The sequence below is a fragment of the Asterias amurensis genome, chromosome 1, assembly GCF_032118995.1.
Source record: "Asterias amurensis chromosome 1, ASM3211899v1".
Lineage (NCBI taxonomy): Eukaryota > Metazoa > Echinodermata > Asteroidea > Forcipulatida > Asteriidae > Asterias > Asterias amurensis.
Window position 1 is genome coordinate 5,637,830 of NC_092648.1, and position 22,606 is coordinate 5,660,435.

At 40.6% G+C, this 22,606-nt stretch overlaps 2 protein-coding genes across 8 annotated transcripts in view; one reads left to right on the plus strand and one right to left on the minus strand.

The window, feature by feature from the left end:
* LOC139943900 (transmembrane protein 229B-like) overlaps nt 1–22,606 on the plus strand; it is a 334,157-nt gene that overhangs the window by 20,467 nt on the left and 291,084 nt on the right. The gene's annotated exons all lie outside the window — the stretch shown is intronic.
* Nucleotides 1–22,606, minus strand: part of LOC139943771 (uncharacterized) — an 85,013-nt gene that overhangs the window by 15,027 nt on the left and 47,380 nt on the right. For 4 of the 7 annotated variants that reach the window (XR_011786886.1, XR_011786889.1, XM_071940576.1 and 1 more), the window contains 8 exons: nt 20,868–21,005; nt 20,292–20,374; nt 18,503–18,541; nt 15,979–16,023; nt 14,194–14,336; nt 13,799–13,852; nt 13,416–13,636; nt 335–12,429 (listed from right to left, as the gene is read on the minus strand). Coding sequence is in view for 5 of the 7 variants with exons in the window: in XM_071940576.1 (XP_071796677.1) it covers nt 335–12,429; nt 13,416–13,636; nt 13,799–13,852; nt 14,194–14,336; nt 15,979–16,023; nt 18,503–18,541; nt 20,292–20,374; nt 20,868–21,005 (12,818 nt within the window). In the remaining 2 variants the exon portion in view is untranslated. The remainder of the gene's footprint in view (nt 1–334; nt 12,430–13,415; nt 13,637–13,798; nt 13,853–14,193; nt 14,337–15,978; nt 16,024–18,502; nt 18,542–20,291; nt 20,375–20,867; nt 21,006–22,606) is intronic. The other 3 variants (XM_071940585.1, XM_071940594.1, XM_071940602.1) reach the window with 3 other exon arrangements.

Below are 22,606 nucleotides of genomic sequence, written 5' to 3' on the forward strand. Positions count from 1 at the left end.
GTAACTCTTCTCACATATTGCCTTAACTTGGAATCAAGCCAGGGCCACATTGGTGAGAGGTGAGCACTTAACATATGCACCAGCAACCCAAGTAATAATTGTCAACACACAAAATGCTATATTTTGTATAATAAAACAGTTTTACACCATTAACTAAATGTTTCCACTGACCACCAACTGACCACTCAGTCTAAATTGATTAACCTCTAGGGGACTTCACAAAACTTCCTAACTAAGGACTACTTTTAACCCCCAGATCTGGAAACACTTGGCTCAAAAGAAGGTTCACCAACAAGGTATAAGGTTCAACCCAGAAACCATTGTTAACACTTACCGTGCAGTTGTACATATCCAGGGAGCCATGGGCACTGTGCGGTCTTCCATATCTGCTCGTGTCTTCTGGGTTTCCATGATGACCATTAGTATATTCCTTCCCTCCAACTCCTCTCAGTCTCTGCCTGTCTTTCAAAAGAGCATCCACCGGTTTGGGTCTGGCACCCAGGCTCATTCCCGGATCTCCAAGTGGGTTGGCACAACCTGCTGGTGATGAAGTATCTCTGGGAGATGTAGACGCTCTTTGAGGAGCACTGGGGATGTGTCTACCCTCCTTCGGGTCAAACCTTGAGCGTGGTCTTTGATAACTTAAATTTTGCTCTGCTTTTGCAATCTCCGCTCTAGACTTCTCCCTCATGAGTCTCGACTCTTCAAGAAGTGCTTCAATATCATCTGTCTTCGGTTTAGTGGTGTCCTTGGGTAATTGTTCCTTCTCTTTGGATCCTGGCGTGACTAGTCTTGTTGAATCTGTCCCCAGCCAGGAATCCTGCAGCAGTGCATCGATCTTGGCTCTCTCTGGCCTCTGAGTGGAGGTAGCCGATATGATGGTGCCTCGTAAATGTTGGAGAAACTTTCGCCGCTCACTGGGTCGACATGTTGGTGATGGGGTTGTTGAGCCGGGTATCTCTGGAGGAGAAGATCTCACTGGAAGGGTTGGGAGAGTCGATTCAGATTCCTTAACAGATGGTGAAGGAGTAATATTTGTAACCTTTCGAGGCTTGTGTTTACTTGGGCTTGGTTCATGCCGACTAGCATCCAGGTCATTCAACAGTGGCTCACCATGACTTCTACTTCGACGATGCCTCATTGTTGTTTCAGGAGACTTCCACTGCTCTATCGGCAAGTCACCGTCCAGAAACTTCAAGAAAGCATCCGTTTCTCCCATGCCGTGCATCAGACTGGCCTCCATCAGTTCCACTGCTATGTCTCTCCTGTCTCCTACTCTAGTGTTTATTCCTTGAATGGATTCTCTAAGAGGCCAAGATGCTCCAAGTCTCTGAGCTTCCTCAGGTGAGTCATCCCTCTCTCCATTGTCATCATTGATGGTACTGCTTGGTGATGCAGTCTCTTCATCAGTCTGAGTGAAGACATTTGTGGGTGTGGTCTGCGTCTCTGACTCAGGACTGTCTTCCAAGATATTCCTGTACTCTTGGTGAATCCTGCTCAGGTCTGCCTCATCAGTTTCAGGGCCTACAGCATCATCATTCTCTGCCACATTCCCTCTGTCCCCAATGAAGGAGAATTCTTGGTTCTCTCTTGGGCTTGCACTAAATATACCACTGCTTTGGGTTAAACTCTGATTAAGCATATCGGCACCTTCTTTGCTGGCATCAACGATGTCTTCGTCTACAAGCTTTTGCTCTTTGATGACCTCTTCATAATTAATTATTGGGTAGGCTTGAACATCAATGGATTGTTCCCATCCACCTGGTATACCATTCCCCAGACTCTTCAATCTTGCCAAACTCTCTTCTGGCTTTTCAGATAAATCAGCTTCTAATGGCTTGTTCCCAAAACTCAAAGGCCAAGTATAATGTTGTGGCTTTGACAAGATGTCATTCTCCATACTGTCAGGAAGGAATGGGTCTTGTACCTCTGTGACTGGCTCAAAACTGACTTTAGAATCTGGCAGGAAAATACCTTGTTTAGCTGTTGGCGGTTCATAATGGAACTTCTCGTATGGTCGACATTGATTTGAATTATCTGGCTGTATAGGACCGGTCAAGGAGCTTTCTGAGTTAGGGTATGTATCAGTCGATTGAACTTGCTGCTTAGAGGTATTCTTTTGTAGAGAGCTCAGCATAAACTCGGGATGTTTATTGATGGACACCTTCTCTCCTACTACCTCCAATCCTTCATCATCAACAGGAATCATTCCATTAGATTTCATATCCGACTCTTCAAGTTCTTTTTGAGAATCCTCTGTTTGTTTCGGAGATGATCTTGTGCTGCTGCTCCCAGACTCAGAGTCTGCGAGAAGCCCCTCCAGCTTGTCTGGTGAGATGAGTATACCCCTTAAGCAAAAGCAAGACATTTGCTCATTTGGTTCATCCATGTCTTCTTCTTCCTCTACTTGATCATCAACTTCTACTGCAGCAGGTATACAAGATGCAGGTGCTGAGATTGCTTTTGGGGGTTCTTTCGAAATGGATCCAGTAGAGGGCACTTCATCTGCTGAGGATCCTGGAAGAATGAAACTATCGATCTCATCATCAACGAGTGCTGCTAATTCAGGTTCTGTGTCATCTTCAAAGTCTGACTCGATGCTTGATGTTTCAGCAATGATACGGTCAATGTTCTCATTGGTTTTCTTGAGAGCTTGCAAGTCTTCATCGTCACTGTTCTCCAAATCGAAGCTGATGTCAGAGAAGGTTGGAAATAAAGGCCTCTCACGTTTCACATTATCATGCTCTCCTTGTCTGGCTTCCTTGTCTGTGTTTTCCCCACTGTTGGTTTCTTCAATTTTCTCAGTTTCTTCAGTCATATTAATCTCGGATTCACTTTCCTCTTCCATTTTTGACAGCGTGTTTTTGATTCCGTCTGAGATTGGACCAAGATGCTTTTTCTCCTTCAGTACAAGCTCAGTTGGGGATAAAATCTCATGAACTGTACGTACACTAGGGCTGGGTTTCTCAAATGCTTGCCAATCAGTTCTCATTGAGTTCTCAGGACATGTAACAGCTTTTGATGGTTGGCCAACCAAAACAGACATTGATGCCAACTGACCCTGAAGCTTATCATTCTCCTGTTGGGCAAGGTCTTGCTGTGCTTTGAAATTATTGATTTTTACTTTTGAAGGGGATTCATCTTGCAGCTTTGCAAACCTAAAAGCTATCGGGTCTGAATCTGCACAGCAAATTGCCTCTCTCTGGATGCTTTCAAAAACTGAGGGCACAAATGATTCCGAAAGGGGGCTTTGATCTGATGATTTCATGTCATCAACTTCCTCTTTAACAGTTTGAGATGATGGGGAGAGCCTGGGTGACTCTATAGTGTCATACGATGAGGTCTCATCAAAATTTGGAATAGGAGATGGCTGTTGTAAGATAATGTTAACATAAGAGGTCTTTCTTCTGGATGGTGATTCTTGATTGTCTTTAGTGTCTTGCACAAGCTGTGACACTTTACTTGCAAATTCCTGAGATTCCGAATTACATGTGCATTCCTTATTCACCAACTCATTGACAAACTGCAGAGTCTCTGGGAAGGCATTTCTGTCATTTTCAACATCAGAAGAGGCACTACCCGTCTTAACAGGGTCAGCTTGACTAGCATCCTCACCTTGGGTAATAGTGAGACGATTCTCATTGAACTGAGGGGTAACACTGAGCTCCTTGGGAGAATGTCCTAAACCGTCAGACTTTTCACTCTGGTTTCTTTGACGAAGCCTAAGAGCGCAGTCCATTGCCCTCTTAGCTGCCTGCTGAGACTTGAGTGTTCTCCTCCTCAACTCTTCCAGCAACATCTTCTCCTCATCATCAAATTCAAGACTTGACTCATTCTCCTGTGGTTTATTTGTGGAGTCAGGATGAGATATGACTGTAGGATTCTTTAATTGTGATTCCGGTTGCGATGGAGTTGCATTTACGTCACTTTTCCCTAACCTTTGGATTCCTCTAGAGGCAGGAAGTGTCTCTGCTTTCTGGGATTGTTTGTTTGAGTAGTCATGTACTTCAGTCAAGTCTGCTTGGTATCCTTTGTTATCTGTTATGCAAACAGATACAACTGCTTCTTCTGGATGCAGTTTTGGCTGTATGGCTATTTGTCGATTGACAGCAGGATCAGTTTTGTCACCAATACTGCTGTCAGCAACAACGGTATCGCCTGTGTAGTTGTTTGTCTGTGTATGCTTTTGTTGGTGAATGGTGGGTTCATCCTTTTCCATAAAAGTGACAATGCTCATCTGCTGTGCTTTTGATTGTTTTAGAGTGTTTTCAACAATTTTAGTTAGCATCTGAGAGGCAGTCAATTGAGCTAATGGTGTGATACATTCTCGAACAGTATCTACTTCATTCACATGTGGTTCTTGTTCTATGTTTGGTGACATACTTGTGTACGCATGGGCTTTTTCACTGGCAACATCAGTCATTACTGCTGCGTCAACTTTACAAGCCTGCTGGTCTACAATGGCTTCCACTGGAGATGTGTTGGTGGATGCAGTAACCAGTCTCGGCTTGACTGCATCTTGTTTGAGACTTCTGAAATGCGCCACCCCTTTTGAGAAGATCTGTATGAGTTCCTCGTCTGTGCTGTAAGACCTCTGAGGGGAGAGGCCCATCACCGTGGATAACTGCTTCAAATCACTCAAGCTGGTATCACCAGCAGTGTGTTCACCTAGAACCTGGAGTGTCTGTCCATGTTCAGGGGCCTTGGCTGATTCATCATGATCGAGCGACTTCTCTGCTGATGGATTCGGATTGGAACTTGCAGAATTACTCTCCTCTCTTATTGGCTGAAACAAGGAGCTTGTCCTGGAAGGGTTGCTGGAGAGATTTTCTTTCAATGCTGGCCAGGTGATTGGTTTATCATTGTGTACTGCAGCTGTTTTTGTCAAGTGATCTTCATGAGGTTCAAGGAAACGGATTTCAGGAATATCACTCGGCAGACTGGTCTGATCTGGACAAGCAACACTATCAACAAATGATTTAACAGTGTCTCCATTTTGAATAACCAACAGTTCTCCTTCCGTTGAAGTTGACAGTCTATCGGCTCCATCACATGGTTCAATCAAATGAGCTAGAGGCACAATTGTTTCACTTTCTTCCCTTTCTTCATTTTCGTTCTCATTATTAATGTGGGGCTGTACCTCATTAGTCTTTTCCAAAATAGACAAATTAATTGGCTCATCTGAAAGAACTTTTGCTGTTTTCTGGACAATTTCAATGACTGGTAGCAGTAAAGCCACTTCAGATATATCTGGATCAGCGAAGTGACTCTCAGAAAAATGATCCTGTTCAACATTTCTCTGAGTAGAGGCAGGACTGCTTTGAACTACAACATCATCAACCCCTAGTCCATCTACCGCTGGTATCAACGCGATATGACCGGAGTTTGAAGGGAAATTTACAACTTCTTGGTTTAGAATGAATGCCGTTCTATTCACTTTGCTTCTCTCTTCAGTTACTCTGTCAGTATGGTCCTCAAAGATCTCAGGAAGATTTTCCAGAGACAGTTTTGTTCGTAGGAAATCGTTGTCAAGTGTAATGCTTGATAAGAGTTGTGGAAAGACAAGTTGGCTTTCAGGCAGCTTGGGTTGATAACTAGAAGACGGGGAAAACTTTGCTTTTTGGTTATCATCATCCTCATCAGAAGACAGTTGACCTTTAGGCAGCGTGACAGCTTCAGAAGTACAATCTGATCTCTTCAATGAACTATTTTTATAAGTCAAAGCTGTCTGAGTAACTGTGTTCGCCATAGATCCTCCAGTGAGTGAAGTTGGAAGAGCACCATGGGAGTCAGTACCGGATGAAATTGCTGAAATTTCCACAAGACTAACAATGTCCTCTTCAGTTAGGAGATCTGTTTGTGTCGACTCATCATATGTAATGATCCCTGATGATTCTTCCTCACTGTAATACTCCACGAGTTTGCCACTTTCGGAGCCAAAATCGACCTCATCATGAGCATCTTGTATCTGATCCTTAGGAGGCATGAGTAGGAGGGGCTCTGAGTTGACAGGAGAAGACGGCCCTGATCCTTCTGATGATGTCTCACCGAATGATTCCCAGTTGCCACCAAAGATGCGGACAAGCATGTTTAACTTAGCCTTTGTGGCAGTGTACTCTTTGCCAGTCAGTGACTGCAATGGTTCAGCTACAGATGCAGAATCTGTCTGCAGGTGCTGGCTCTGCGCTAAGTGGACTTCTTGGGGAGAGGTATGCAGCGATTCAACCCATCTCTGCTCCTCTTCAGGTAAATTCTGAACAGTGGCTGTCCTGAGCTTTGCCAAGCTCACAGGTGGCTCATCAGAAAGTTCATTGTCTGAGTTTACATCCGCAGTACATGAAATGATGCTGTTTGTATGGAGAGATTCCACTGCCTGATCGAGGTCTGCTTTCTCATCAAAAGGTTGATTTGTCTCAAGAAACATATCCAGCTTTGTTTTTTCCGGTGGGCTTTTTATGGTAACCTTCACTTCAGGTTCATCAACATCTGACAAACACTCCTCAGAAATGGTAGGCAGCATACATTCCATGGAGCTGCGGGAACTTAGACTTTGCCTGTTCTTTGGAGAGGTGTCATTCTTGTTCTCATGGTTTTTATAGGTGTCATCTGGCCCCTCATCACTATCATCACTAGAGCTCTCATTATCGATATAATAATCATAATCGATATCATCATCATCATCGTCATCATCAGCTGCGTCACTACCACTGAGCATGTCTAGTTGCATTTTGAATGATGTCATCTCCGACATCACACGCTCGGCTGTATCCATGGCATCATCGACAGGTGATTTCTGGTCATCAGATTCGCGCTCAACCTCATCAAGATCAGGGGTTGATTTTCCAGAGTGTAACTTTTCATGAAACACTGCATCAAGCTCATCTGGTTGGTCACCAATGCTCTTGAATAACAAAGGGCTCACCAATGGGCTCATAACCTTGGTGTGGCTTTGCTCTAGGAGATCAACGTCAACTCTGAACGGTGTGCTCTGCCTGGTAGCAGCAGAAGGTATCAACAGACTACTGAGAGGAGTTGGTTGGATGCATTCCTGCCTGATCTCCAATGCAGTCTGGTACAGCGTCAAATCCTGGGCACTCTGAAAAGATCCCGTATCCTCATCACTTCCTTGATTTATTTGATCCAAAGAAAGCACCCGCTCATCAAACTGTTCAATTGTTAGAAAATGCGCTGCATCTAGCTGACTGGAGAGTTCTTTAAGCTCTTCTAATAATGACGGCGAATAAACACTCGAGTGGGCTTTCTCCAAGTGGTTTGAGAGCGAACGTGCTCTCTCAATGATCGAAGGTGTATCTTGTCCAGGAAGTGAAGAGCCAAGCTTCTCTGACAAACATCTAAGCTGTTCAATAATCGTCAGTTCCTCGGTGCTACTATCTGGGCTGTCACTATTCAGAGATCTGTCTCTGAGAGTTTCGCAAAACCTTGGACTGTTTTTCTTTGAAGGTGGATCGTTCTTTTCTAATTCTGACTTTTGGTACAAGTCCTCTATTTCTAATGCCGATGGTTTGACGATGAAAGCGTTTAGCAGAACGCGGAGCTTGAGTAACTCTTCTTGCATTAGTGGGGTATTCACTTCAGTTGCAAATTGTCCTCGTTTCAAGACTACATTCTGGGATTCATCTGATTTTGATTCCACTATGGCACCATCTGGTACCATATCTTCTCTTGGTTCTAATGTGTTGGTTTTAATAGATACACCAGGAGCCACTGCATTAAATACATTTTCACCGCTTAAACTTGTTTCAGGAACTGGAATACCCATGATGACGATTGGAAAACCCAAGGAATGGTCTGAAAACATCTCTGGCTGTACATCATTTCTCAGGAATTTTGACTCAGCCAACTCGTCACTTGGGCCAGGTAAAAATTCAGGAGCATCTGCCTGATTAGGTTCAGGTTTCTCAGCTGTTATTTCAAGATCATCAGAAACAACTTGTGCATCCTTGAGATTTAGCTTTTCTGGATTGGATACTTCGGAATCTTTTATGATTTTAAAGGGCAACTGACTATGCTTGTTGGGTATAGAGTTATCAGTCCCATTAGGTGTAGTCAACAATGTCCGTGCATGCAGTGAACTGTCAATGCTATCATCTGGACTTTGCAATGTTGTCGCATTATAAGAAACTGGCGATTCGTTCTTCTTAATGCCTTTCATAAACAAACTGCCATCTAACGGTACATCAGAATGACATGTCGGTGGGCTCGTTATTTGAAGTACAGCCTCTTGTGATAAGTGGCTACAGTCTGAGTTTATTGAAGAGCTTGTCCTATCTACTTGCTTCTCTCCTCTTCCCTCAGGTAGATGAGTCTGCATACTTGTCAATGGCAGGGTGACTGCTTCCAGTGAGGCTTCTTCAAGTGGAACTGTAGAAATGAGACCTTTGTTGATAATTTCTGCTTTGTGTTGACTTGTACATGGTTTACCGTCCTCAACAGTAGATGAGAGAGTATGAGGATGAAGTTCTGGCTCGCTTTCTATCTCGTTTGCTTTCTTAGAATTGCAGGCTAATGAAGGCATCTTACTGCCTTTCTTGTCGACTTCATTCGAGTCAGATGCGAACACCAGACCACTATCATCTTCTTTGCTTTCATTTTGTTTAATGAGGTGATTCACATCCTCTGCTATGTAGTCTCTCTTAGGAACAAGTTCCACGGGTGAGATGGGAGCGTTTGATTCAACCATCTGAATGGGCGAGCTACTTTCTTTACTCTTGCCCTCAAAGCTGTCCTTGGGCATTATTCCAAGTAGCTCTGCCGAGTTCTGCATAGTTGCTGTCTGATTCATCTGGAGAGTTGCATCAAGTTGGTCATCTGATACCTCTTTGAATGTAAGGTTACCTGACTCTGCCATATGTTCATCACCTGCTTCTTCATCGTCTTCAAAAAGACTCAACTCTGAACTCTGGCCAAATTCATTCTCCAGGATCTCGAGTGGCTCAATGAGACTTTCGCCACCATTAATGAATATCCCTTCATTATCATCTTCATTGGAATCGCTTGTGTTACTTAAAGAGCCCCAGAAGACTGACTCTACCAGTTCCTTGGGGCTTGGTAAAGGCTTAAGGATTAAGTCTGTTGGCGTAGCAGGTTTATCCGACAGATCTGGAGGATCACTTACTCCGTCGCTGATCAGGGCAACCTCATCATCAGGGCTTCTGGAATGTAAAGATTCTGAACAGGAAAAGTCACCTGTTGCACTTGAACTTGAAAGAGAACTTGAGAAAGGGCTGGTCTGGCCTCTTGATTCGACAACTTCATCATGAGATTCTCTTAAAGGATAAATAGAAATAGCATTCTCAAAATCTCCTCCTGAAGGAGCTTTGCTGAAATGTTGTGGTCTTTTATCCTTTTTCAACTTAACAGGTGTTCTTCGTTTTTTAGGTTTCTTGCCAGATTTTTTAGCTGAAGGTGAATGCTCCTTTAATACATCTGGTTTCCTGGGGGCCCTCTTTGTTTTCTGCCAAACTGTAGAGCGAACCGAGGGTGCATCTTTTGCAATAAAAGCCGTCTGATCACAAGGTGCAATGTCTTTGGGCTGAGCTTCTTCCATGGTCACAGCAGGATTTGACAAGCAGTTTGATACATTTAACCCACTGCTTTTAACTAATGCAGGGAATAACTTTTCTGCATTCAGTTCATCAGCAACAGATTCTTCTGGAAATTTGAGAGCCGTGCTATTGTTGTTATCTTGTTTTGATTCAATGTCTTTCTTTGCAGTTTGGGATTTGTGTTCTGTTAAGGGTATGGTTCTAGGTGCATATTCCATTTCCAAATCAGGTAGGGGATCCGTTTTTAAAGTTTTCGCATCAACATCAGATTGCTCTATGTTCAACGGATGCAAAGTCTCAGGCATTTCAACATCTGTCTGAATGTTGGAATCACTACCAGCAGAAATAACAGCATATTCCTTCTGCTGTTGTTCTCTGATGTTGTTTTCACTTGGACTGGGTGTTGTAGTCACATGTTCCGATAGTGGTGACTCAAGTGAAGTCACCCCATCCAATCCCATTTTTACTGGAGTTGTTTGGCAGGATCTTGTTCTTTCCTTCCCAGAGTTTGTCTTGTTGTTAACAATGAATTCCACAGGTGTTTGGCTGTCATCGTCTTTCATTTCCTGCTGCAACCACACATCAAAGCTTTTATCCAGGTCGGGTGTCAATACAGTTGGCCTGGTATCAACGATGCTCCCATTCAGAAGGTGGTCTGAAGACACACTGTTGTCATCTGTTGACACACCAGAGTCACAAACTGTTAATTCTGTGGATGCACATGATGATGCAGTGTCTTCAACTGGGCTGGACTTAATCTCTTTGACATGATTCTTTTCTTTGGCAGTGAACTGATCTGGATGCAACTCCACTGGAACTACCCGATCATCACGGCAATTGTCAATATCCTTTTCACTAGAACGTATGTATGGGGTTACTGTGCTAGGGTCTTCTTCAGCAAGGATATCTGATGTCCCAATCTCTGAATCTGAGTTATGTTTGGCAACATTATCTCCACAAGTAGTCAGCAAGTTGAGCTGTAATTCTGGCTTAAGAAGTGTGTCCGTTTCCAAATGATTGTCATCAAGGTTTTTCTTATCCACGAAAAAGCCTTGCTTTCTTCTCCCTTGAGGCAATTCCTCATCCTTGAGACTGGAGTCATCTTCAAGACTATCAGGACGGCACTCCTCCAGGGAATCTGGGTAAGACTCGTCAGAGTCTGACAAGATCTCTTCAAGTTCTCTTGAGAAACTATCCGGTGAGGTAACATCAATGTCTAAGACGGCTGCAGGAATTGTTTGTCCTAATTGAGGAACTGCAACAAGGTCCTCTGATGGCTCTGAGCAGCCAATGGCAGGTTGCCGCTCAATCAAAGGCCCTTGTTCATGCTCCTGTAGAACGCTATCAACATCCAATGGAATCACTTCTTTAGAGTCCTTAGTCTGATGAAATGGCTCTGTTTGTACATTCTCAGTTTCATCGCCTACACCAACAAAAAAAGACACTGCATTTTCGGTGGATTTTGATTTCAGTTTCTCTACAGCTTTAGCAATGGGTTTCATTATTTTGGGAAGGGATTTTGGCGAATGTTTTTCTTTCTTCTTTTGGTCTTTAACAACTTCTGGTTTTCGTCTCTTTGATTTTTCTATTGCACTTTCTGATGATGGGGTTTTAGTTCGTCTAGGTCTTCCGGTCTGTTCACTTGACGTCTTTGGTTGGTCTTTTGCACTTAATTTTGTATCAGTTTTAATTTTGGACGGTGGATTTTTACTTGGGGATTGAGAATCTCTTTTTCTCTGAGTTTGTGGTTTGACAGGACTTTTGCTTTCTGCTCTTGAAGTTGACGGAGAATCGTTCTCCTTCTTCACAACATCTTGCTTCCTCTTGGCAGGGGTTATACTCAAATTCTTACTATTATGAAGAAATTTGTCACCTGCAAGTCTAGGACTAACACTTTTAGTTCTCAGTTTTGACTTGGAGTCTCTTGATGGGCTGCGAGACAAAGGCAGTGTGCCGTCAGCCTTCTGAGGTTTGGAATGTGCAAGCTGGCCATTAGATTGGTTTCTCCTGGTACTCAAATTTTGATCTCCATCTGTTAAAGATCTTTGTCTCCTCTGGGGATCTTTGACATCTTGCTTAGTTCTTTCCCCAGAAGTTTGACCATCCAGGTAGGCCTGCTGTTGCTTACGATGCAAAAAATCAAATTTCGGTGCTGGTTTTTGATACAGTCTTGAAAACACAGAGTTTGAGTTCGGTTTTGCTTTTGGTTGAGATGTTCTCACTTGGGTTTTATTGGGCGCAGTGGGAGTGTTCACATTTTTACTTGGAGACGATTTTGTAGTTCTATGAGGTAGGGATTCCTGTGATCCTGTTTTGTTTTGAGGAGGACACACTGTCTGTATAGTTCGAGAAGTACCATCTTCCTTATCTGATGAGTTTGATGCAGCTTTACTGCTGGCACTGTCAGTATCACTTCGGCCACCGATAGGGCTCACTCTGCCCCAGCCAATCATGTCTCTAATCTCATCATCCTTGCCATTAACCCCATTGCTGGTGTCATCTTCCCACTTCAAGGAAGAATCCAGTGAATCATTAGAGGCACTCGCGTATCGATCACTGAAAGACGGAAGGCACTCAATCTCATGGAGCCTTCTCTCCTCTTGCTCAATGAGTCTCAGGGATGCTGAACGCTGTCTCTCAAAAGCTGCTTGCCTGCGCTCTAACACTGCTTCAGCTTTCCTCTGCGATTGTCTCTGGACTAACTCCATCTGGGTCAATCTCTTGCGATCAACGTCTAGCAATGACAGGTCTGTCGTCTCCTCTGTTTCTTGGCAGATGACCGGTGAGAGTGCTGCTGAAACTGAAGCTTTCCTAGTTTGATCTTTTCTCAGGGACTGACACTCCTCTTCCAGCTGCTTTTGACCTTGTATAAAAAGAGAACAGAATTTTTTAAATATTTCTTTCCACATGTTTACTTGCAAACAACTTTTCTTGAAACTATCAGGTTTTTTCAGGCGGTTATTGTTGCTTTTACCAACAACTCCTCCATTACCCAGGCAGGCAACTGTAACTTCACCAAAACAGAGGAAAATACAAAATTTCAAGGATTTTATAAAGTATTTTTCTATAAATAAGGGAATCAATGTGTGGTGTTGAGGTTTTCAACTAGTGGTTGAATCCCAACGAGGCCTGGTTCTTGATAATTTTACCGAGACGAAGTTGAGGTAAACTATAAAGAACCAGGCCTCGGCGGGTTTAAACCACTAGTTGAAAACCGATTCAACACACTTTGATTCCCATTCATAAATACCTTTTCAGTCAAAAACATCATCACTTTTTGGTCAAAAAGTAAAATAAATGCAAAATTATAATTGTTAAATGATTTCTTTCAACACAACACCCCTCCAGCTATAAAATGGTAAAGCCCTCAGCCGCCCTCGGGTAAACAACTCCTTATAAGGGAATGCTGTGCGCCTCGCGCGTAATGTAGCACAACTGTTTCAGCCGTTGCTCTCGACCAATAGGAATGAAGAAACTGTCTTATAGAACAGGTGCAAAGTCGCGTGTCACGCCCATGAATTAACACTTTTTACAGGTCATAAACAAAGGTTTATACACACCCACGTGACGCGCTCTCCACCAATAGGAATAGCGAAACTGTCTGAGGTATTTATGAATGCAGAATTAAACAAGCGCTCAAGGTTACCCCCCCCCCCAAAAAAAATAAAAATAAAAAAAATACCTTTAACAAACCAGGAGTTAAGCTATGTTCAATTTTGCATTCAGCCCTAATGAATTTCACCCTCCCCTTTTTGACTGATCACCTGTGATCTACATGTTTCTGAAAAAATATACCCATTATCAAATTCCCAAAGAAAACCAAAATCAACAGATTTATTAGATCCTCACCTTCCTCCTTCTCCCTCTTCAGCGTTTCTCTCATTTCCTCCAAGTCTTGCTCCGTATCCTTCTTCACTTTCTCATGCTCCTCTCGCAATTTCTCCAAGAGGTCTTGCTGCTCTTGGATCATCCTCTGCTGTTCCTCATAAGCTACTTTCATTCTCTCCTCCTCCTTCTTATGAGCTGCTTCAACCACACGCTCCTTGTCCTCAAGCTCCTTCAGACGTTTCCTAAGGAGAGATAAATAAGTCGTACATCAATGATATGTGATGCTACTAACTGTTTCTCATTGCTGATTGTGAAATAAACAGGTTCCAATTCATAGAGCTGCTCAAGCAGGGGGAAATGTGAGTAACTACCCAGTGGATATCAAGAATTTCTATAGAACTTACCTGGTGCTTTCTACTTTGTCAGCTTTTATCTTGTGTTGTCTCTCCAGTTCAAGCCTGTAAAAAATTCCAAGCAACATTAATATTTATTTCAGATATTGAAGGAATAGGTTTTCAGAAGCATTGGTTTATTGTTTACAGATATTTTCTCAAAAATCAATTGAAATGGCTTGAGAAGGTAAATGCTTTGACACACAAACAATGGGGGAACTTTGGGACGCTAGGTGGCGGCATAATTACCAGGTAAAACAATGGAAATTTACCTGGTAAGTCTGCTGCCATCTAGCTGTCAAAAATTATCCCATTGATGTTAGTGTGGCCTAAATTAATAACCCAACCAGCTGCTTGTTGAAGGTTCTATTGGCTTGATAAGGTGACTCATGCATAAGTCTACTCACCCTGGATTGTACATCATAATTGCCGACACTTCTGGTGCGGTATCCAGACTTCTTCCTCTCACTGTGGGACTATCCCTGCTCTCAGGCGGACACTCTCTACTCAAGGATAATGTGTGTAGTCTGGAGCCTTCGTCCATCACAGCCTAACAAAAAATATTGTTTTCATAGTTAAATCAACAGAACATGTGCATCATTTCGGTGCTTTCAAATTCAGAAGTGAGCTTACAAAAATTACAGCATTTATTTAACCAGTCTCATTTTACCTGTTTTTCTTTTCACAAACTGCAGTAAAAATAATTGTGCATTTTTGACATTTTAATGGCGGAATTCTTCCTTTATTATGGAGGAGAAACCAGAATTTTGCATACTTAGTCTTCTTAACTAATGAAGCTGTATATTTAACTTTAGGTGTCCTCAGGCGAAGTCTGTTTTCTTGTTAAAGTTGGTGGAGAAAGCAACCAGTGGGAGGACAACAACTTTTTAAGGATGTTCATGTAAAAGTTTTCAACAAAAAAGGAGATATATTTTGTACCAATATTGTACCATTTCTTGACAACAGTTTTTGCTTTTTACATCCAAGATGTAGCAACTACATCTGAGTAACATCAAAGTAAAACTCAATGATTACAATCTATAAGAATGAGACTGGTTTAACTCTAAGCACTATTGCACCAATATAGGGCGCAACACACCAGTAGCTGCAAAAGCGATAAAGTGTCACTTAACAGTAGCATCATGATGAAGGTGCTCAAATCTTTTTGACAGAAACATTTTCAGCAGTTTTGTTTACAAAATTACAAACAACTGAAAATGTACTACAGCTTCTATCGGCGCAGTAAAGATGAAAAGCATGATTCAGAAAAAATGTTTAGCAAATTAAAACACAGATGTTCTTTGAAGAAAACTTAAATTTAGTTTTTGTCTTATCCACAAATACAAAAATTATATGTGAAATTACAAATAAAACATACCTGTAAAACCTGTTTTTTTTTAGAAACAGAACAAAGTTGTGCAGAAGACAGGCATTAAGCATGCATGGATTAGTGTATGCAAGTTTAGTAAAGTGCGTTTAGTAAACAATATGCAGTGCCAAAGCAGTGTTAGTAAACAAGTATACAAGCCAATGGCAATTAACATAAAGCACACAACCATGTGAGATGCAATATTTAAAAAGTGTAAAGCGAATGTTACAAACAGTAAAATAAAGCTTATCTTGAAACCATATCACATAATCATGTGAACAACAGACTTCAATTTGAGGTCTCAAGCACATGTAGTAATCCTCAGTACATTGTACATTATATAAATAAGAATGACGCTGTGCTTTTTGCAAGCATTTGATGAGGACATATAAAAAAGGAGTTGGCTAGCATCCTAACTATATAACCGTAAAAAGAATGTCAGTCCAAAGGTTTCCTTGGTTTTTTTATTTTATTATTTTAAACACATCACAAGAGATGAATAATGGGAAAGGGCTTAAGCCCTAGCATTGATCTGTATTAAATATGTGCAATGCCATGCATTTAAAGCCGTCAATTACATATTTTCCCCTTTAAATTCTACATGTATAATCAATGACTGCAGTCAAGTCATACACAAGTTCCAAGCTGGTTTATAAAACTTTATTTAGGCTGCAACTTGAACACCCATCAAGTGTCAAACTCCTTGCTCTATGGTGAAATACAGCCATTGACACTGCTGAAGAACCCTGTGGATGTATTTTCTTTGTAAAGGATGCTAACCAATTTGTTTCTTTATTTAGCCCGATAGCTGCGTGCAACTTACAGTGATGTTATTATGAACTCGGAGTGTTACACTGTTCTTCCGAGGCTGTGTAAGAAGGGAAAACAGGTTCCTTAGTACAGCATGCAGTAATAACATGCTGTTTGAGCACAGGGAAACATACAGTAGTAAACATACGTGTTAAACCTGGTCTGAGACTGTCCAGATGGGGGCATTCTGAGAGTCCAGGGTGGGTTCGGTAGATCCAGGGTGGGACTAGGGGTAATAGTGCTGAGTGTGGGAGGGTCTGAGGGAGTGGTGTTTGGGGATAGGAAAGGTGTCGCAGGGTGGGGTGGCAGCATTGGGGTTTAGGGTTGCAGGTGGGGTAGGTACATGTACCATTAGGTACATGTATGAGAGAACAAAAGTTGATGCAGAGAAATTAATGAAGGGAGGACGGGTTGATACTGGGTTGTGGGAAAACAGTAGCATTTGTTGAGGGTGGACAGAGTTGAAGTTAGGAATAGTGGTCCATTACCTTAAAATATTTGCATAAAAGGGTATAGGAACCACCCACAAGCTTAAAGAGACATATAAACAGAACAACCAAATCCTTTTGGTTGCAAGACACAGGCACAACTTTCTTAAATAATCAACAACCTCAACAACACAACTGAGAAACTAACACTAATTTTTCAAAATTTTGCCAACTTAACCAAGTTTACAAAGAGACTCTTAAACAAATCTCAACAAAATCTATTACAAAAAGTGAGTAAATTTATAATATCTTGAGAGTTTCAACAAGCAATAGTGGACTCTCAGAACAGGAAGGAAGTTTCTGTTTTAGATATGGGAGGGATTATTCCAGGGAAAACCCACACAGTCATGTAGGGACTGAAAACCCAATCCACATAGCGCCCCCGGTGTGATTTGATCTAAGGTCCTAGAAGTGGAAGGCGGGGAAAGATATCACTAAGCCAACCCATTCACCCAAATCAGTTGGCTTCCACATAAAGGTGTGTGACGCCAACATTTGGTAAGCAAATATTCACTTTCATAGTCTTTATTATGACAAAGTATTTTTAGTCACACCGTAGGAGCAACGAGTTGTTTGGTATCTGAGGTAATAATGTCTGCTTTGGTGATTTTGATGAAAGCCTTGTTGCACTCTACGTGTTATCAAAACATTGACACAGAGCATGACTTGACATTAACAGTGGAAATTGAAATCATGGACCGTGATGTTTGCCTTCTGTCAGGCTTGCTGAATGTTTTGTTGTGTTTCTCTGAAACTACTTTGCAAAACTTTTCAGTGAAACTCTTTGTGATGAATGGAAATATTGGATTGATTAATGTTCTCAAACTAGTGCAGACTAGTTTTAATCTATATGACCATGTAATCTTTGTTTATAAATAGAGTGACCCTGTACACTCCATGGCCTTGCCTGGCAGGCAAAATACTATACTGGTCAGATGGGAAATGTTACATTTTGTGTCACAATTTCTCAAGAGTTACAAAAGTAACAGCTGAACAAGTTTTTATAATATTATGTCCCCTTTCTGTATATCAAAAGATAAACCAGATAGTGCAATCTCCGTAAAATATAAGCTTTTATGTTTTTGTCCTTGAGCTGTGAACAAATCATGCCTGCAGAAAGTCCAGGCTCTGAGGCTTGTTTGTAAATACGTGATGTCGCAGGGTACATGGTCTATTGCTATGAATGTAAACATGAGTCTAGTGCATAGTCTATATTCATTGGTGCTCTATTCTGAATAATTCTATGATTCTACCACAGCAATATTCTGTCCAAAAAAATGTTTGTTCAATACACTCTGATGACAACATATCATTCATATAATGGGTTTTGGTTTGGGGTACATGTACACCATGTTCAGCACACTCTGCATTATGAGGTGGAAAGAAATGCAAAAGACTACAATATACTTTTTGTACAATGTTGATCTAAATACTTTACATTACCATTAGGTCTATATTCAATACAGTTCCTACGATGAACCATATCAGATAAACACTACCATATCAACATGATGTACCCCTAAACCAAAACCCATTATCCTTCATGCTCAGTCTAAAATCTTAAATTTCGCCACTCAACAGTCATGCTCAAAAGAAGGTGCTTTCTATATTACCTTTTTTTTCCGTTGAAATAATTGGTTTTAGTTTTCCTCACAGTTTATCACCGAATTGTGAAAGTTTTCTCTGTAGATGTTATGATATTTTACAAAGCACAGCAGCGCACATTGTTGCCAATCAAACAATGCTAGATTTCTTAATACATAAAGTCATTGTGGAAACTGCATTCTGTTACTTGGGCTCTCTTTCAAACAAATCTCAAAATCTCACCCTAGTTTTAAGTTTCGGGTAATCAATGTGTTATGCTTAAGCAAATTGTTTTGTAACAGGCACATACATGACACATTCAATGCTCACTCAATAGTAATTTTGTCTCGTGCAGACAAACTTTTTATCAGACAACTGTCAATCATTTTAAAAATAGCAGGCACTCCAAAAGTTATGAATACAAATGTTTAAATTATTTGTAATCATTATTCATTAATTACTCACACGTCTTATTTCCTCCACATCCGTGGGTTTGATCGAAGACTGGAAACAAAGTATAATCAGTTGAACAAAGTTTACAAAATTAGCTCTCCTAAGTTGAGTTAAAATCGACCAACATTTAACAGACAGAGTGTTAGGTGCAGTTTTTCTGACTTAGTGCTTTTTCAATATTGAGATTGTTTGACATTTTGAGGTGAAAATAGTAGTAGTATAGAATGTCTCTATCAATGAGGACATTTTCACATCAATCAGATAAAGGGTGAATAGGGGGAGAGATAAAATCGAGTAATGATAAGAGTTACACACTGGTTTAGATATCAAATTTGTCCCCAAAACAAAAAAACATTTCATTTTCATTTATTGTTAGCCCTAAAACAATGCTTTTCCGTTAAGTAAAATAATGATTTCTTCTTTCCAAAACTGATATGATAACTCTATTAAAATCCAGTGATTGATTGCAAAGATGATATTGATAAATTACTGAAAAATTGTAGTGTCAAATTATAATTTTGTAAAGAGTTTGGCCTATGCGATATCTGTGTTCAAATATGAAAGTGAAATCTGATAACATCAGTTGTTAATTAAACACTTTCACTGGGTATACATCTAACCATGGATTTACCTTCATCTATAATCTATAAAGAGTTGACTACACTCTTACTAGTAGTGACTGAACACTTCAGTGTACTATGTAGAGAGTGTTCAATCTATTATGGAGGGCTCACCAGCTGGTGATGCAGTCCAACATTAAATATTACAAAGGGAGCACAAAAATCTCAAGCACTGAGCTATTTTTTGTAAAATGGTAAAGTGAAATGCATTTAACCTCAGCTGTCATTAGATTAGCTTCTGTGCAAGTCAATTTTAACTGGCAAACTAATTATTAAATTGTTTGTGCTACTTTTGCATTTTGGCATCTACATGCAACTTCTTCGATCAACTATTTTGGGGAAAATACCTTTGTAAATAGTGGGGACAGAGAATCAAGTCAATTTTTGTTAATGCTACTTTTGCATTTTAGCATCTTCATGCAGTTTTTTTGGTCAACTATTTTGTGAAAGATATCTTTGTAAATATTGGGAAGAATGACTGTTAAAATTGGATTTAGGAAGTCTATCATGTCTATATAGGCAAAATATTTGGTAATTGTAGAATGACATGGGATCTTTTTATGTGGATAGAAGAAAATGAAAGTAGATCTGAAATCACAGGGCCTTTCCCAAACAGTGGTTTGTTCTACAGCTCAGGCTTGGGCTCCATTATCAATTTTGGAGCAGTGAACATTTGTGTATGGTGTTTCCAACATCAAGTGAAGCCTGGAGCCATAGATGGAGCCTAAGCCGAGGTTTGGAAAATACCCAAGAATGCTTTTGAGTTGGACATCAATAGTTCCCAAAACTATTTTTAACCCTTTTGAGACATTTCACTCCTGTATAATTATCACCATACACCCAGACAAGACTGGTAGTTTTACTACAAACTTCTTGGTTGAATGGAAGTAAGTAAATCCTACGGCCATTTTTGGCCTCCATTTATGGCCTCCATTTGTGGTCACCATTTGTGGCTGCTTTGGGCATTTTGGCTGACGGCCACTTATGGTCTCAAAGTGGTTAACAATAAAAGAAACATTGCTTCTCCAGCAGTCCATTTTGAATGACTGTTAAATCAAAACAACATGATCGAATGATATTACAACTGGCAAAAGGTTATTGATGAATAATTGAGTTGTTAACTTAAATAACAGATGGTGAAATGAGACACACTGATTGTGATTGGATAGAAATCTACTCACGGCTCGTTTTTCCCTCAGTCTAGCTGCCTCTGCAGGGTTATTGAAACGGAACATGTTGGTCTTCCCAAGAAGTATGACAGCACCTGAACACCAAAGACAAACACAAAATCAATATTGTGAATGTAGTGCACAGCCACATCATACAAACCCTTTTTATGTCAATTTTGTATACAACAGATAGCAGTTTAGGTTTTTAGTCAACTAAAGTAGGGTTTCATGAAAGAAGTTCATCAGGCTGGTAAAACATCAACTTATTAAATGAACTCTCTACAAAACACAGCCAATACATTTGGACTGGTATCATTAGTCATCCTCAGAATGATGCACACTCTCACACATATGGGACCCCCTCATACCCCAAGTTCCACCCAGGGAAAGGACACAATCGGCCAAACCACCATCCAGTGGTCGTAGCAAGAAACAGCGCCACCAACTGACTGGTGGTAAATCATTCTGAGAAAAACTAGTGATACAAGTCAAAACGTAAATGAAAATTACATGAGTATTGGCTGTGTTTTGTAGAAAGTTCATTTAATAAGTTAAAGTAGGGTTGTTGCAACTAGCTTGAGATCTTACCTTGGCTAAGTGGAGTTGGTTCATGGACATCATTACCATTGACTGCACAAGCTGCTGGTCCTACTGGATGTAATGTAACTTTCCCTGATTGGTTAACAATCACTGCGTGTTGACACTCCACCCCTGGTCCCCAAAGCACTGAAAGCAATTACAAAATATAAGTTAATCAATCAAGTATTTCTGAAACCAAAACCAAGTCAAGAAGAGTCTACAACAACAAAATAATAATATAGTAATAAAACACAAGAGAAACTTAACTGACTGGGTAAGTTTTCACTACATTTGATTTGAACAGAGCAATAATTTACTCGAGCAGGACTTGAACCTACAACCTCCAGAAAACGCGCCTAATAAAGTCACATTTGAGAAATCTGCATCTAATAGTAGTGATGTTAATTCTTATTATTTTTTTCCCTGTATCTGAAAACCTTAAATAAGTACAGCAGCTGATTTTGCTGTTACAACCCAAATTAAGGTCAATGTGTTTACATGCTGAACATTTTGCTTGGCTCTTTCGCTATTTTCTCCTGACTCCTCACACATCTGTTCACAGCCCACATTTCCACAAGTTTGTTTCTCACATGGTTGATCACACAAACATTATACACCGTTACACACTGAACTTGGCAGCACTGAGCGATCAGGAAAACACAAATTGACATTTACATCTGCTGCCATCTTTTAGGGTAATGTTCTTTGCACCACACCTGCGCGATAGTCCCAAGAGCTTTTTGCATGGCTTTTTACTATTTCTCCTGACTCACACACCTGTTTTAAAAGCCCAAATTTCCACAGGTTTTGTTTTTTCATAATGGTTGATCACACTAAACACGAACACTGTCTGCGACTATTTAATCATCTCCACCTATCTTGCCATATGCTGTAACACGCACACACAACCACTGCATAGTGCATCTCATAGCACATTGATTTTCCGTGATAATCTCCACAGTAAATGAATTAACAGAATGCGCCTCTTCAAACACAAAAAGGGGTTCTTTTCAGGGGTACCCTTGAAGATAACAATAAAGTGTCTCTTGAAATGAAACATGTTAATTATGATTGGCAGTGGTGTTTAAGGCATGGCTTTTTTGGTTGCCTGAATATTTTAACAGGGCTGGCAGTGTAGAAACCTGAATGACAATTACACATTTGAATTCATGACTCATGCAATCATGTTTGGAAACCGCTTTTTCCAGCTGAAATTTTTCTCTCATTTAGTCTTGACACCAATCAAGGATGCAAAACATTTTGTGCCACAGCACCTTGTAAACAATTTACATGTTGCTATGTGTATGTAAAAGGAGTAGATCTCATAATTAAAACTGACTAAGTAAAAAAAATACTGTATGTTAAACATCCTTGAGCATCACTGAGTGACGGATATGCGCGCTGTATAACAAGCCAGTATTATATTTATTATTATTAATAACCAACACCAACAAACTCATACGTGTACATTCTGAAATACTGTATGACAATTCTCACCAGTCTAAGAAAAACTATAAACGTTATTCTTATCCACGCACAACGGTAAAGTTAGTGAGATGTGTTGACAGATATTCTGCAAGCTAAATCAATGTAGATGAAGATCATAAACAAAGTTAAAAGAAGCTAAAGTCAATTAGGATTTTGTTGGAGTACGGTCTTACACATCTTTGGAAAATTAGGGAAAAGCAGGGATTACCAATAGTAGTTCGTCTTTATTGGGTGACTAAATCAATGTACATATGATGCAA